At 45.1% G+C, this 15,927-nt stretch overlaps 1 protein-coding gene across 2 annotated transcripts in view; it reads right to left on the reverse strand.

Annotated features, from left to right (window-relative positions):
* Positions 1 to 15,927, reverse strand: part of ttc29 (tetratricopeptide repeat domain 29) — a 323,363-nt gene that overhangs the window by 176,894 nt on the left and 130,542 nt on the right. For both annotated transcript variants that reach the window (XM_055646422.1, XM_055646429.1), the window contains exon 6: positions 15,592 to 15,804. In XM_055646422.1, the coding sequence (XP_055502397.1) occupies positions 15,592 to 15,804 (213 nt within the window). The remainder of the gene's footprint in view (positions 1 to 15,591; positions 15,805 to 15,927) is intronic.

The raw sequence follows: 15,927 nt of genomic DNA on the forward strand, positions 1-15,927 counted from the left end.
GATGTGCCCACCTAAAGTCCACGATCAGCTCCTTAGTTTATTTATACAACGGTATATGGACACACTGATCTGTTCTGTATTCATGCCTACTATGTTCTGTTGTGCTAAAGCAAAGCAAGAATTTCATTGTCCTATTAGGGACACATGACAATAAACTCTCTTGAACTCTTGAAGGGTAATTTTGAAACTACTGTTGACTCCAATGGATTTCTGTAACTTGAGACTGATTCATATGCGCCTTCGTTACAATAACAAATGTCCATGTGGACAAGATCTGCATCTGCTTTATGTTTGATCTGTGGTCATTGACATTTTTATCCATGAAACACAGCACTCTAATGATCATATAACCTTACAAAGGTATTGGCATTGGAAATAATTGTTTCTCCAGTGATTCACTGGATGGTCCAGTGCTCTTGAAGAGGCAACAACGTCATTATTTAGAGCCGGAGTAAGCTAGTAATTACATTAAAAACCTTGCACTTTACACTTTGCATGGCAATGCTTATTAATGGGACAAATCTGTTACCTTACTGCACAAACATATTATTGGGCGATTATGTTACCAGAACAGGCTGTGATGTAACCAGTTTTATGCCAGCTAGTGTACACCTATACGTTCAATACAATATTTGGTGACATGCCGAACCTCCACAAACTACCAAGGAGGTGGAGGTGTTGGTGAGCTTTCTTCGTAATTGATGAAAGTGCTGGGCCTGGGATGGATCATCAGAGATATGCACTGACTCTCTCCACCACTGTCTGGCTGACATAGGCAGATGCATAGTCCCTCAGGTTTCCCTTCCTGAAACCAACAATCCGTTCCTTGGTTTTCATAATGTTGAGGGCAAATTATTATTCCGGCACCAATCAACCAGATGATTTATCTCCTTCTTGTACTCTGCATCATAACCCATTATCTATCCAACAGTGGTATCATCGGCAAATTTAAAATTGACATTGGAGCTGTGTCTGGCTGCAGTCATGGATATAGTGAAAAATAAAGCGGGGGAATGAGCACAAAGCTTTCAGATGCCTCTTTGCTGATGGTTAGCAAAGAGGAGGTATTGCTGCCAATTTGTACCAATTGAGGCCTGCTCATAAGGAAGTCGATGGTCCAGTTGCATAATGACGAACAGAGGCCCAGTTCCCTGAATTTGATGATGGATTTAGAAGGGGTGATTGTGCAAAGTACTTATGATACAGAGTCATTATATATCATAACAAGTACTTTAATTTGTATACATACAGAGATCATCGAGATGAGTACTTTAGGCTCTGAATCGTAATTTAACAACTAAAAAGCATCATGGCTGCCCAGCCTGCCACAAGTTGGTGGTGTGGAAAAACTGACATGGATTATGGATCAGGGCATCAGCAGCAAAACCAGATGGATCAAATCGACAATATTGTTTGATCTACATCCCCCTTCTTGGGCTTTTCCCCAAAGGGCAAACGTAAAGCATGCAGGGGTAATATGTATATAAAGCTGTAAAAATTAACTATCATCTACAGTAAAGCAATGGAGGATATACTGCAAGTAATTAACATTGGTTGTAGTTAATTAGTGTCCAAGATCTGCATCTAGACGTAATTTCCGTCTGGGCAGGAGTCGCTGAGCCGACGAACCGAGTGTGGGATCACGTGGAATGTGGCGGAAATTGAGAAAATACAAAAATGCATCAGACCCCGCCCTGCTGGACTTCTCCATGAGCTCCTTTGCACTGCGGACAGCTCACTTAACCAGCCCGTTCGACTGGGGGTACTCCGGACTGCTAGTGATGTGCCTAAAATCCCATTCCTTTGCAAAGTCCTTGAAACACTGACTTGCGAATTGGCTACCATTGTCAGACATGAGGATTTGAGGTGCCCATTGGACCGAAAAATGCCTCGCAAGTTTCTTGACGACCGTCGCAGTGGAAGCTGTGGGAAGCAGATCGATCTCAAACCACCCGGAGTAAGAGTCAACAAGGACCAAGTATTGGTTGCCACGCCAGTCAAAAAGGTCAGTAGCCACCATGGACCACGGCAAGTCAGGTACCGGGTGCTGCAAAAGGGGCTCTTTCTGTTTATGTGGAGCCATGCTGTTGCACACAGTGCAGGACTGCACCCTCTGGCGTATATAATCTGACATGGCAGGCCAGAAAAACATGCTCTTTGCTCGTTGCACCATAGCTTCAGAACTAGGATGACCTCCGTGCACAGCGTCAAAGTACTTCTGTTGGAGTGAAGCCGGGATCACTGCCTTAAGGCCCTTTTTGATAACCTCACCTTCAATGGCCAGTTCGTCTTAGACAGAAAAGTAAGGCCGAACAGCAGATGGAAGCAAATGCTGATTGCCAGGCCATCCGTGATTGATGACCAAGGTGAGCATCTGCAGTGTGGCATCTTCTGCCGTGGGAACCACCAAAGTATCCAGATGTGAAGGATGAGTGAAATCAATTGCCATGACGTCAAACGTGTCTATTTCTGATGTGTGCTGGGCGCTCGACCTCCTGGGAACATGTGATAAGGTGTCAGCCAGATACATGTGTTTATCCTGCTTGTGAGAGAGAGATCATATTTCTGGAGCTGCAACATCATTCTTTGCAGCTGCGCCGGAGCAGTATGTATAGGCTTGTTTAAAATGGTAACCAAAGGCTGGTGGTTGGTCTCTACGGTACAAAAGTGCAATAGTTGAATAGTATTTCCTTCTCGATCTGAGCATACCTCATCTCCATGCCCGTCATCGTCCTGGAGGCATAAACAACAGGCTGCTCTTCCTGCAGACATGCTGCACTGAGGCCGTACTGGGATGCATCACAGGTCAAAGTAACAGGTTTATTGACATCGTAATAAGCCAGGGTAGGTGGGCATGACATCTGATGTGTCAAAAGCATGTTTCTGATGTTCGTGCCATGTCAAGGCAGTGTCCTTGTGAGTTAGCTGCAGCAAAGGAGCCGAGATCTTGCTGAAGTTAGGAATTAATTTTCCGAGGTAATTAACCATGCCCAGAAATCTCTGCAGGCCTGCAACATCAGTGGGTATGGACATTTCGCTAACAGCCACAGTCTATGAAAGATCCGCCTTGGGACCATCAGCTGTGAAAATATGCACACTTAGCTCACCTGGTTAACACGGAACCAACATTTTTGGGGATTCAGTTTTAAGTTCACTTCCCTGGCATGCTCGAGTACCTTCTTCAAGTTGGCATCATGTTGTTCCATGCCTTTGCCACTAACAATGATATTGTCCACAATGATAGCACAAGGGTATCCGTCAAACAGTTGCTCCATGGAGTGCTGAAATACCTCACTGGCTGAACTGATGCCAAATGGCATGCGCAAAAATCTGTAGCGGCCGAAAGCGGTGCTGCAGGTGGTATGTATAGATGATGCATGATCTAGGGGAATCAGCCAGAAGGAGCTCTTGGTGTCTAATACAGACAATACCGTTGGCTTACCCCTGTGGGCAGCTACATCCTCCACGGTACGCATGGGGTGATAGGGTATTTTGAGTGCGGTGTTCAGGTCCCTTGGATTAATACATATACGAATCTCCTGTTAATTCTTATTTGTAGCAGTCACCATCAAGGACATCCAGTCCGTAGGTTCTGACACAGTCTTGATAACTCCCAATGCCATAATCCTGTCCAGTTCGGCTTCGACCCTGTCTCTCATGGCAATAGGTACACGCTGAGCAGGACGAACCACAGGCCGCACCTCCGAGTCTAAAGACATAGAGTAAGTTATGTTCATAGCCTAAAAATTGAATAACATTGCGGTCGACGGCATAGAATTACAACCTGTATGGTTGTTCCCCTAAGTAGCACTGTAGCTTCACAATACCGACCGTATTGACCTCGCTTCCCCCATATGCGAGAAGAGTAACACTGGTTGGTTTAATTAGCCCTGTGTTCATCAGACAATTGAACTGTTCCCGAGACAGAACATTGCATTTCGCTTGTGTCGATTTTCATCTCGATCACTTTATTGTTTACTGTTACAGTAGCCATTGGCTCACTATTCTGCACATTTTGTGTGATAATAGAATGTGCCTGCAGAACGATTCCATCGACCTTTGGCCTCACGTCCATGCTGCTATCGGACAAATCTGACAGTGGCTCAGCCTGCAGCAAATTTATTGGCTGCTTTGTCTGCTCTCTGTTAGGTCGGGATCTGCAACATCTCCAGAAATGGTTTCGCCTTTTACACCCATGGCAAACTTGACCAAAGGCAGGGTACTTCTCTCTCTTAATAGGGTACTTCTCTTTCTTAAGTGACCCCCCACCACAGTTGACACATTCTTGAATAGAACGAGCTGCAGTATAATTACGCTGTCTCTGCTTTGTTAATTCTTGCCTGGGTTGACTGGGAGATAAGAAGTGAGTGCTACAAGCTGACCTTAAGAGTGCAGGTGAGATCGCATCTGCTGTCAATGTATTGTACTAATAGGCGAATTGAAATGGGTCCAGATTATTACCAAGGCATTAGTTGATTTGCATCATAACCAACCCCTTGAAGCACTTCATCACAATTCAATGTTCATAACACTGGGCTGGAAACTACCCAAGCAGAATATGTGCTGTTCCTCCAGTTTGGGTGTGGCCTCACACTGGCAATGGAGGAGGCCTAGGACAGAAAGGTCAGCATGGGAATGGAAAGGGGAATTAAAATGGTTAGTAACCGAGAGATTCCACAGGCCTTGACAGGTCAAGCATAAGTGTTTGTCAAAGTGGTCGCCAAGTATACACTTGGTCTCACCGACAAGAGGCTACAACGGAAAGAGGCAATTAAAAAGTCTGCAAGGGAATAGAGGTAGGTTAAGTGAATGGGAAAGAAGTTGCCAGATGAAGTATAATATGGCAAAATGTAAGTATATTGACTTTGTAAAATAAAATGCCCCGCTACCATGATCCCTGCTCTGAATAACTGCCCTCAACAGTACTCTCTATAATCCTTTTGCCAACCCTTTTGCAAATAGTACAATTCTCCCATTGTAAGATGTGTAGATACTGGGATAACACTAATGTTAAACAGAGACAATGCCACACCTTTCATTGTTCCTATGCACGTCACCCTTTCCAACTTTACCTCCACTGAGAAGGAAATATGGATATATAATGGAAGAGCATTCAACTAATTTTCAGTCTGATTTTCTTCTATTTGCTGCATCAGATGAAAGCAAAAAAAGCTAACCTAAATGGAACTCTGTTTTAAGTGGTCAAACCATTATCTGATTTTCTGACTGACCCTTGTCTTCCTCTGGACAAGTGCTGTAATTATATTTATGCAGGTATCATTTGGAGGCTAATTGCTTTCAGATAAATTTAATGTCCAGTTTTCAGACAGTATTAATGTAATTGTTATTGCCTTGATTCAGTTACGTTTCAAGAAATAACACGTTATACTCTTTTCACATGCTTTTATATAGATTTTCTGCAACATTTTCAAAAAATCATACAGATTTAAACATTTCAGAATGAAATGTTACTATGTGAATTATGGCCTATAGAAACATAGAAAATAGTTGCAGGAGTAGGCCATTCGGCCCTTCGAGCCTGCACCGCCATTCAATATGATCATGGCTGATCATCCAACTCAGTATCCCATCCCGGCCTTCTCTCCATACCTCCTGATCCCTTTAGCCACATCTAACTCCCTCTTAAATATAGCCAATGAACTAGCCTCAACTACCTTCTGTGGCAGAGAATTCCACTGATTCACCACTCTCAGTGTAAAAAAATGATTTTCTCATCTCAGTCCTAAAAGACTTCCCTCTTATCCTTAAACTGTGCACATTCCATAATTTCTATTTATTATTAGGTTTCTTATCATGCAACTTGATATATATTAAGTCTTGGGAATTTCTTTCCAACTATTTAGAAATGCTGATGGCTCATCATCTGGCTCGCTTCCTTTCACCTCACCAAAGTCTTGCTACCCGTGCTTTTTGCAACTCACCAGGACCCTGGTTCCTGTGATTCCTTTCAACTGGAAAGGGCGGTGTATTTTAATTCACTGGGGTTCAGGTTCCTGTGTTCCCTTTCACCTCACATGGGCCCAGTTCCAGTGCATCTTTTCATTTCACTGTTGCCCGGGTTCTAGCTCTCTCTTTCAACTCACTGGGGCCTTGATACCTGTGCTCCCTTTCAACCTTCCAGGGTTGTGATTCCCATGTTTGATTTCAACTCACAAGGCTTCTGATTCCTGTTTTTCCTTACAACTAACTGGGGCCCTTTCTGATGCTCCCTTTCAACTACTCTGGGATCCAGATTCCCATGTTCCCTTTCAATTCACTGTGCTCCCTCAATTTACCAAGAGCCCTGTGCCCATGCTCCCTTTCAATTCAAGAGGACTTAAGTTTGTGCTCACCCTTTCAACTCAAGAGGACGCATTTATTTCTTATCTCATCGGAGCTCTGATTCAGTGCTCCTTTTATACTGACCAGAACCTGGTTCCCAAGCTCTCTGTAAACTTGTGTAGGAAAGAACTGCAGATGCTAGTTTAAATCGAAGATAGACACAAAATGCTGGAGTAACTCAGTGGGACAGGCAGCTTCTCTGGAGAGAAGGAATGGTCTGAATCAGTCTGAAAAAGGGTCTCGACCAGAAACGTCTCCCATTCCTTCTCTCCAGAGATGCAGCCTGTCCTGCTGAGTTACTCCAGCATTTTGTGTCTGTCTCTCTCTCTTTAATCTTATTAGGTTCACTGGATAATTTGTTATAATAATGTGCAGCATTTAAAATTAGTGAAATAAAAGCATGGTGCGGCATTAATAAGAATAATATTCAATTGTCTGGAAACTCTGCCCATCTAGCACCACAAATTTATGTTGTGTGGATTGAGACGATGTGGGAATGGTTGTGTAGGTGAAGGATTTGGCTACATCCAAAGCTCCCTTCAATTTCTTGCAATCTTGGGCATAGCAGTTGCCAAAGAAAGCTGTGATGCACACGATAGGATGTTTTCTATAGTCCATATACAGAAATTGGCAAGAACTGTTGGATAAATGCTGAATTTCCTTAATTATCTGAGAAAGGAGAGGCATTGGTGTGATGTCTTGCCGTAGCTTCAGTGTGGTTGGTCCAGGACAAATTGCTAATAATATTTATGTCTAGAAACTTGAAGCTCTCAACCAGCTTCACCAGCACCATTGATGCTGACTGGGATGTGTACCTAACATTGTTTCCTAAAGTCAATAACTAGCTCCTTCACCTTGCTGACATTGAGGCTATGGTTGTAGTTTTGAGACCGTTACTAAGCCCTCTATCTCATTCCTGCACTGTCTCATGGTTGTTCAAGATCCAGGCTATTGCGGTGGTGTCGTCTGCAAACTTGTAAATGGAGCTAGAGCAGAATTCGGGCACACAGACATGATTTTATGGGGAGTCCAATTAGGGGCTGACAACACAGCCTTGTGGGGCAGCAGTGGTGAGAATTATTATGGAGGATGTGTTATCCTTATTGTTTGTGGTCTATGGGTCAGGAAATTGGGGATCCAGTGACATGGGGGTGGTGTTCACTCCTAAGTCCAGGAATTTGGAGATGAGTCAGGTTTGGATTATGACGTCGAAGACAGAACTAAAGTCAATAAATAGGACAGATGTAGGTGTCCTTCTTTCCAGATGTTCCAGGAATGAGCGCAGGGCCAGAGTGATAGTGTCTGCCATGGACCTGTTGTGACAGTAAACAAAACTGCAGTGGATCAAGGCTGTCTTTGAGGCTGGACTTGATGTGTGTCATGGTTGCCTCTCAAAGCACCACATGTTGGTGAATGTCAGTGCCACTGGACTGTAGTTCTCAAGGCACACTACACCTTTACTTTTGTTGTCAAATCTTTGTTCAAAAAAGGACAACATTCCATTAGCCTTCCCAATTACTTGCCGGTTCATCTGAACTGCTAACATGCAGTTATGCTATAACCCTTTGCGGAATGAACATGACAGTACTGGAAGAGTAACTCATTAATTGCCAAGCCAAAAGTTATCAAGCAGTGGTGGAGGTTGTCATTCATCTTTCTGCGACAAGCAAGTTGGGGGGGTTTGGTAGGCTGGGATGTAGAGGAATACAGTCCTGAGTAAAAGGCAGTCAAGAGTCAAGAGTGTTTTATTGTCATATATCCCAGTTAGAACAATGAAATTCTTACTTGCAGCAGCACAACAGAATATGTAAACATAGTCCTCTGTAATTATAAAAAGTTCAGCATGTGTACATACATACACACACATAAAAACAACACACAAACAATAAGTACAAAAAGACAAAACCAAGTCCATGTAGTTCAGCTTATTTGCAGGTTTCAGTGTCTGCTGTACCTTGGGAACCAACTCCTAAAGGCCATGCACATCACAAAGGCATTACTGCATCAACTTAGAAAAAAGTGTGAATAATGCATGACAGAACGTTCAGATTAGCTTATTTTCTTGTCATGTGTACCGAGGAACAGTGAAAAGCTTTTTATTGCGTGCTAAGCAATCAGCGGAAAGACATGATTACAATCGAGCCATTTACAGTGTATAGATACATGATAAGGGAATAACGTTTAGTGTGAGGTAAAGCCAGTAAGGTCTGACAACTATGGGGTAGATAGTAGTTCAGGAATGCTCTCTGGTTGTGGTAGGATGATTCAGTTGCCTGATAATAACTGGGAAGAAACTGTCCCTGAATCTAGAGGTGTGCTTTTTCACACTTCTATACTTTTTGCCTGAGGGTAGAGGGCAGTAAAGAGATTGGCCAGGGTGCGACTCATCCTTAGTTATGCTGCTGGCCTTGCCGAAGCAGTGTGAGGTATAAAATGAGTCAATCGAAGGGAGGTTGCTTTGTGTGTTGTGGGTTATCGTAGAGGATGATTTGTCCCCTATCCTCACTGATTGGAGTCCGTTGGTCAGGAAGTGGAGGATCCAGTTGTAGAGATGAGTGGTATTAAAGGCAGATCTGTAGTCTATGAATAGGAGTCTGACGTAGTTGTCTCTCTTATCCCGATGTCCCAGGGCCAGGGATATGCCATTATCCATGGACCTGTTGTGGCAGTAGGCAATCTGCAGTGGGCCAAGCCTACTGGGTAGACTGAAATTAATGCATTCCATAACTAGCCTCGCAAAACATTTCATGGTGGTGGATGTCGAGACCACTGGACGGTAATCGTTTAGGCAGGAGGTCTTACTTGTCTTCGGCACTGGGATGATGGTTGTCTTCTTGAAGCAGGTGGGTGCCTCAGAATGGAGAAGGGATTAGAGATGTCCGTGAATGCTCCCGCTAGCTGGTCCATGCAGCTACTCAGGGCGCAGCCAGGAACTCCGTCTGGGCCAGTTGCTTTTCTTGAGATGAACCTAAGGAAGGCCAATCTAACTTCTGCAACACTCACCCTTGGGAGAGGCACACTTGAGTCTGAAGGGCCAGGTGTCACCGTTCTGTTCGCCTTCTGATCGAAGCGAGCATAAAAAGCATTCAGTTCATTGGGTAGGGTGGCACGATCACCAATGATGTTGCCTGACCTTGCTTTGCAGCCAGTTATCTTATTCAGACCGTGTCACATTCTCCTTGTGTCTGAATGATTATACTGGGTCTTAGGTTTGTCCCGGTATTGTCTCGTGGCATCCTTAATGGCTTTGCGATGATCATAGTGGGCCATCTTGTTCTGCTCGGGATCGTTTGACTTGTATGCAGCGGACCTAAACTTAGCCTGTGAATGTACCCCATGGTTCATCCATAGTTTCCAGTTGGGAACATTCGGATCGACTTCGTCGGCACACAGTCTTGCACGCACTTGCCAGCGTACTCATTCAGATTAGCTGTGGAATCCCTGAATACGGACCAGTCCACCGACTCAAAGCAGTCGCATAAGATGTAATTTGTCTGTTGACTGGCATTTCACAACTCTTTGTATCAGATCCTGCTGCTCCAAATTTTGTTTGTAGGCAGGGAGCAGAAGTACAGATTGGTGATCAGATTTCCAGAAATGTGATTGAGGGATAGAGCGGTAGGCATTTTTTAATTAATGTATAGCAGTGATCGAGGATGTTCTGGCTCCTGGAGGGACAAGAGACATGCTAGTAATACTTTGGTCGCACGCCTCTGAGGTTGGTTTGATTGAAGTCTCCGGCTACAACGACCAGGGCTTCGAGTGTTTTGTCTCGAGGTTATTGATAGTGGAGTACAGTTCATTCACAGCAAGCTTGATGTCTGCGTGGGAGAGGGGGGGAGGCTGATGCCAGGATAGCTGAGGTGAATTCCCTCGACAGGTGGTAAGGACGGCACTTCACTATCAGATATTCAGGGTTGAGCCATGTCTCTGTGAAAGAGCACATAGCAGTCTCTAACTTCTTTAAGGTGAATCATTCTAGCTTTAAATTCATCCAGCTTATTTTGGATAACATATTAGCCAGTAGTATGCTAGGTAGGAGGGGGGGAGTCTTAAATCCACATTTAGCCTTACTTTCAGTCCAGAGCGCCTAACCCGTTTACCCCACTAGGTGGCAGAACTTGGACTTTGTGAGCCTGTTCCCTGGGCTGGAGTCAGCGCTGGAAGGCCGTGGAGGCTCTCAACCATTTCCACTATGGCACCAATTATACTGATTGGGGCATGTACTCCACCAGTCTTCCTAAAGTCGACATCTAGCTACTTTGTCTTGCTGTCCTGAACCATGTCACTAGGTTTTCTATCTCCTTGTATTCTGTCTCATAATTGTTCGTGATTTGGCCCACCATAACAATGTAATCTGCAGACTTGTAGAAGAAGTTTAGTGCTAAATTTGTGATTGATCATAGAAACATAGAAAATAGGTGCAGGATTGTGGAGGGGGTGTTGGCACATTCGGCCCTTCGAGCCTGCACCGCCATTCAATATGATCATGGCTGATCATCCAACTCAGTATCCTGTACCTGCCTTCTCTCCATACCCCGTGATCCCTTTAGCCACAAGGGCCACATCTAACTCCCTCTTAAATATAGCCAATGAACTGGCCGCAACTACATTCTGTGGCAGAGAATTCCAGAGATTCACCACTGTCTGTGTAGAAAATGTTTTTCTCATCTCAGTCCTAAAAGATTTCCCCTTTATCCTTAAATTGTGACCCCTTGTTCTGGACTTCCCCAACATCGGGAACAATCTTCCTGCATCTAGCCTGTCCAACCCCTTAAGAATTTTGTAAGTTTCTATAAGATGACATCCCCCCTCAATCTTCTAAATTCTAGCGAGTACAAGCCGAGTCTATCCAGTCTTTCTTCATATGAAAGTCCCGACATCCCAGGAATCAGTCTGGTGAACCTTCTCTGTACTCCCTCTATGGCAAGAATGTCCTTCCTCAGATTAGGAGACCAAAACTGTACGCAATACTCCAGGTGTGGTCTCACCAAGACCCTGTACAACTGCCGTAGAACCTCCCTGCTCCTATACTCCAATCCTTTTGCTATGAATGCTAACATACCATTCGCTTTCTTCACTGCCGCTGCACCTGCATGCCTACTTTCAATGACTGGTGTACCATGACACCCAGGTCTCGTTGCATCTCCCCTTTTCCTAATTGGCCACCATTCAGATAATATTTTCCTGTTTTTGCCACCAAAGTGGATAACCTCACATTTATCCAGGTGCTGATTCCTCTGTCAAATGATTTGGAGAAGAGTTTGGATGCGATTATGGTGTTGAAGGTGGAGCTATAGTCGATGAATAGGAGTATAACGTTGGAGTCATGGTTTTCTAGGTGCTCCAGGGATGGGATGAGTTTATGACCAGGGCAGCTGCTGTGGACCTGTTGGCTGTGGTATGAAAACTGGTAGTCGATCAAGGCTGGCTGGGAGACTGAAGTTAATGTGCGCCATCACCAGTCTCTCGAAGCACTTCATGATAGTGGGTGTCAGAGTCATTGGAGGGTAGTCATTAAGGCCCGCTATCTTAAGCCCCTGTCCCACTTAGGAGACCTAAACAGCTCTGGTGACCTTGCCAGCCACCCAAAAAAAAATTAATGTTGAGGTGACCTGCAATCTCCTACCACCTCCCACGCATATGTTGAAAACCTTCCTCGACTATGAAGAAAACCAGCTTCGACTAGACCTGCATCAAAAAAAAAAATCGATTTTTAAAACGGCAACCTATTTTTAGTCGAGGCCGGTTTTAATGATGATGAAAAAATAGCAGCAACCTAGATGAAGCCTCGACCACGCGGAAACCACTTTCGACCATTAGGGAGAGTGACCAAAACCTCCGGTGACCACATGGAAACCTTGGGTGGTGGGCAAGGTCATCAGAGGTTGCTGTTTAGGTCTCCTAGGTGGGACAGGGGCTTTACTTTCCTTTAGCACCGGATGATAGAGGTCTGCTTGAAACAGGTGGGGACTCCAGAATGGACTAGTAAGAGGTTAAAGATGTCTGTGAATATCTCTGGCAGCTGATCCACACAAGTCCCGAGGACACAGCCAAGGATTTTATCCGATCCAGTTGTTTTCTATTAATTCACTCTCAGCAAGGCCGATCTTACATCCACATTAACCATACAGGCGCGCCCAATGCTGGTTGGCTGGGTGGTATTCCTCACTGCCCTTCTCTTCAAAACACATTTGACAAATTCAACCTGTCTAAGTCCTTGACAATATGGCAGTCCCAATCTATATTGAGAAAGTTAAAATCCCCCGTGTGTGAAAGTGGCGCCGACGGCCAAGAGGCCGAATCAAAGAAGTCGAAGCCAATGAACGGAATGGAAACGAGGCCGAAACGACAATAAACTGAAAGAGTCTAAGACGAAACGCCTACTAACCGAAAGGATGGGATGCCTATATGCAAACTAACCGAAAGGGCAGGACGCCTAAAACCCAAGGAACCGAAATGCTTCGTCGCCTTAAAGCAAACTTACCGAATGGCCACTCTGTCTACCCGAACGGCAGCAGCGCCTACAGGCCAAAGGACCGACTGCCGCTCAACAGTAAAGTCCAATAATGGATTTGACCTTGCCAGGGGGCGAGACTTGTCAGCTATTGGTCCAGACCCCCACGTCCATAACATCACTGTGAAGGCATGAACATTGTCCCAAACCTCCGCTCCACCTGTCCCACAGCCCGCGGAGGGTGGCTGTGGGAGAGTGGGGGCTGGCCCGAGCGATGCACACGCCGCTTTCAACTTGGTGCTTGGGTTCAGATTGCCCAGTCACCTGTGACAAGTGTGGGAAAATGAACCCCACGCTCCCATCTCCCCCTTCTCTCTCCCCTCCTCTCTCTCTCCTCTCTCTCTCTCTCTCTCTCTCTCCTCTCTCCTCTCTCTCTCTCTCTCTTACCCTCTCCTCCTCCTCCTCTCTCCCCCCCTCTCCCTCCCTCCCCTCCTCTCTCTCCCTTTTCTCTCTCTCCCTTCTCTCTCTCCTCTCTCCCCTCTTCTTTATCTCCTCCTCTCTTCTCTCCCCTCTCTCCCCCTCCCTCCCTCTCTCTCCTCCCTTCTCTCTCCCTCCCCCTCTCTCTCTCCCCTTCTCTCCCCCTTCTCTCTCTCCTCTGTCTCCACCCGTGGGAGCATCCCACAGTCACTGACCGCAATGCATTGCCATCGGACCTCAACCTCCACACCAGGGTGATCCCCCCTCCCCTCCCTCCCTCCGACTGCGGTCAGTGACTGTGGGACGCTCCCTCGGGTGGATTTCATTACTCAGCTGCATCCATATATTTTCACTGGGTGAACCATCAGTAAAGTCATCTTGGACTACTGCTGTGACGTTCTCCTGAATCAGTAAACCAATTCCCCCTCCTCTTTTACCCTCTACTCTATCTTGCCTGGAGCACAGTAGCCTGGAACATTAAGCTGCCAGTCCTGTCCTTCCCTTAACCAGGTTTCTGTAAAAACTATATTTCCCCAGTCGCACATATTTCTCCACACACAGTGTCCAGAAGCTAGCCCAGAACAGACAGGAGTGGAGGACCTTTGTTCCTGCCTTGCATGCCAGGAGGCATAATAGGCAGTAAATAAAGCCCCCTGTCCCACTTACGTGTCCTTGGTCGCGTTGAGGCGCGACGGTCCCGCGAAGGTCGCTCGCGATTTCATGCGCCCGCACAGCCGTCTGGAGCGCGTGACGTCATTTCATTTGAAGGTGGACGCAAAATGCCGTTGTAACTCAGCGGGATCAGCAGCATCTCTGGAGAGAAGGAATGGATGATGTTTCGGGTGGAAACCCTTCTTCAGTCTGAAAGAAGGGTCTTGACCCGAAACGTCACCCATTGCTTCTCTCCAGAGATGCTGCCGGTCCCGCTGAGTTACTCCTGCATTTTGTGTCCATCTTCAGTTTTCTTGGTCCCACTCTGGGAATAGAAGTGGGGGCGGATCCGGACCGCAACGGCCTTGAGCTCCAGGCCGAGTTCGGCGATCGTTTGCCTGCTTCTGCTTCTGCTGGAGGTGAGACATTGCATCGCGCCAGGGTCTTGGGCCTGTCCCACTTTGGCCGTCAGTTACGCGACAGGCCGTTGCCGCGCGAAGATTTTGTTCGCTACAAAAATTTCGGCACAACTGCATAGCCCTACGCGCTTCTCAGTGGGACTGGCCCCACACGGCCATACGATGCCCGTGCGCCTCAACGCGACCACGAGGTCGCGTAATTTGTGTGCCAAGGACACGTAAGTGGGACAGGCCCTTAAGTAAATGACTAATTGTTCATGACATCATTAAATAATTAAAGAGAAAGAAAATGTTGAAGGTCCTCACTAATGTAAACAAAATCAGCATGTTATGAGAGGCAATGGAGATAAGCACTGCAAGATGGGATACAGTTAATGTCGCAGCCTGCCAGTAAATGATTTATTGCTTTGGGGATAGGGGTTAGATCAGGTCAGGATGAAGGGATCATGATTAGGACCTGGCATGGCGTAGAGTGAATTGGCCTCAGTAAATTCATTTGGAGTTGAGGGAGATCACAATCCTTGGTCAGAGGTGAATTGCTGGGTAGGTTTAGAACATGATTGGTGATCAGAGCGGAAGATTAATGGAGGCTAGAAGTTTGGATTGAGCAGGAAAATGTCAAGAGGTACTGGAACTCAGAAATCATACAACTGGTAGTGGTGGCAGTATTTAAAATAGCCACAAATTATAATGTCATAAATTATTTCTGGGGACTATTGTCCAGAATGGACTATGACAAATCACTGACTGAGCAGAAATGAAGCACATAGTGGACTCACTATTCACAAATGCAAGTGGTCTACTGCTGCTTCAGGTAATAATAAATGATGTCTCTTTGTTACATGTTTTGGAAAATGGCCCAAACTATCTCATTAGATATTTTTAATATCTAAAAAGATATTCTTGGAACAAATATATCAAAATACATTTGTTATTTTGGACAAATAACAAATATGTAGGGAGTTTTCATTAACCTCTAAATGTCTGTAAGATATTTTTTTCTAGTTTTAAATCACAGTTTATTTTACAGGGAAACCTATAGGAATGAATTTAGTGAAAATTAAGCATTCAAGAACAAATACACACCTTAAAAACCCAGCTGATTCAATTTCTCATATTATGTCTGCATTTTCTGTCTCTTTTTAATATTTTTGTAATCACCTTGTTCTATTTACTGTGGTTTCCTGTCCAGTGAGAAGCTTACCATATAAAACACAGGAACTGAAAATGTTACTTTGCACTCACCTTCCTTGGCTATGTCATAAGCTTTTCTGAGAAATTCCCTCGCCTCTTTGTCTTGTGCACTTTCAAGCTTTTCGTCTGCCAGTGATGTGTAAATCCTCCAGAGGTTCGTACATGCATGTGTAAAGTGGAGGCAGCAATTTTCATCCTGCCATGTCTGTCCTACAGTGAGTTCATGGAATATCTCATAATGCTCAGCAGCTTTATCCAGCTCTCCTGCAACACACAAGTAATTGATAAACAGTAACTCAACACAATGACAAATTCTAGCTTTCAAACAGGTTTGATTTCTGACAATCCCAGGTAATTTGGTTCTTAAAATACAATCAGAAAATAAAG

Source organism: Leucoraja erinacea, chromosome 1, assembly GCF_028641065.1.
Source record: "Leucoraja erinacea ecotype New England chromosome 1, Leri_hhj_1, whole genome shotgun sequence".
Taxonomy (NCBI): domain Eukaryota; kingdom Metazoa; phylum Chordata; class Chondrichthyes; order Rajiformes; family Rajidae; genus Leucoraja; species Leucoraja erinaceus.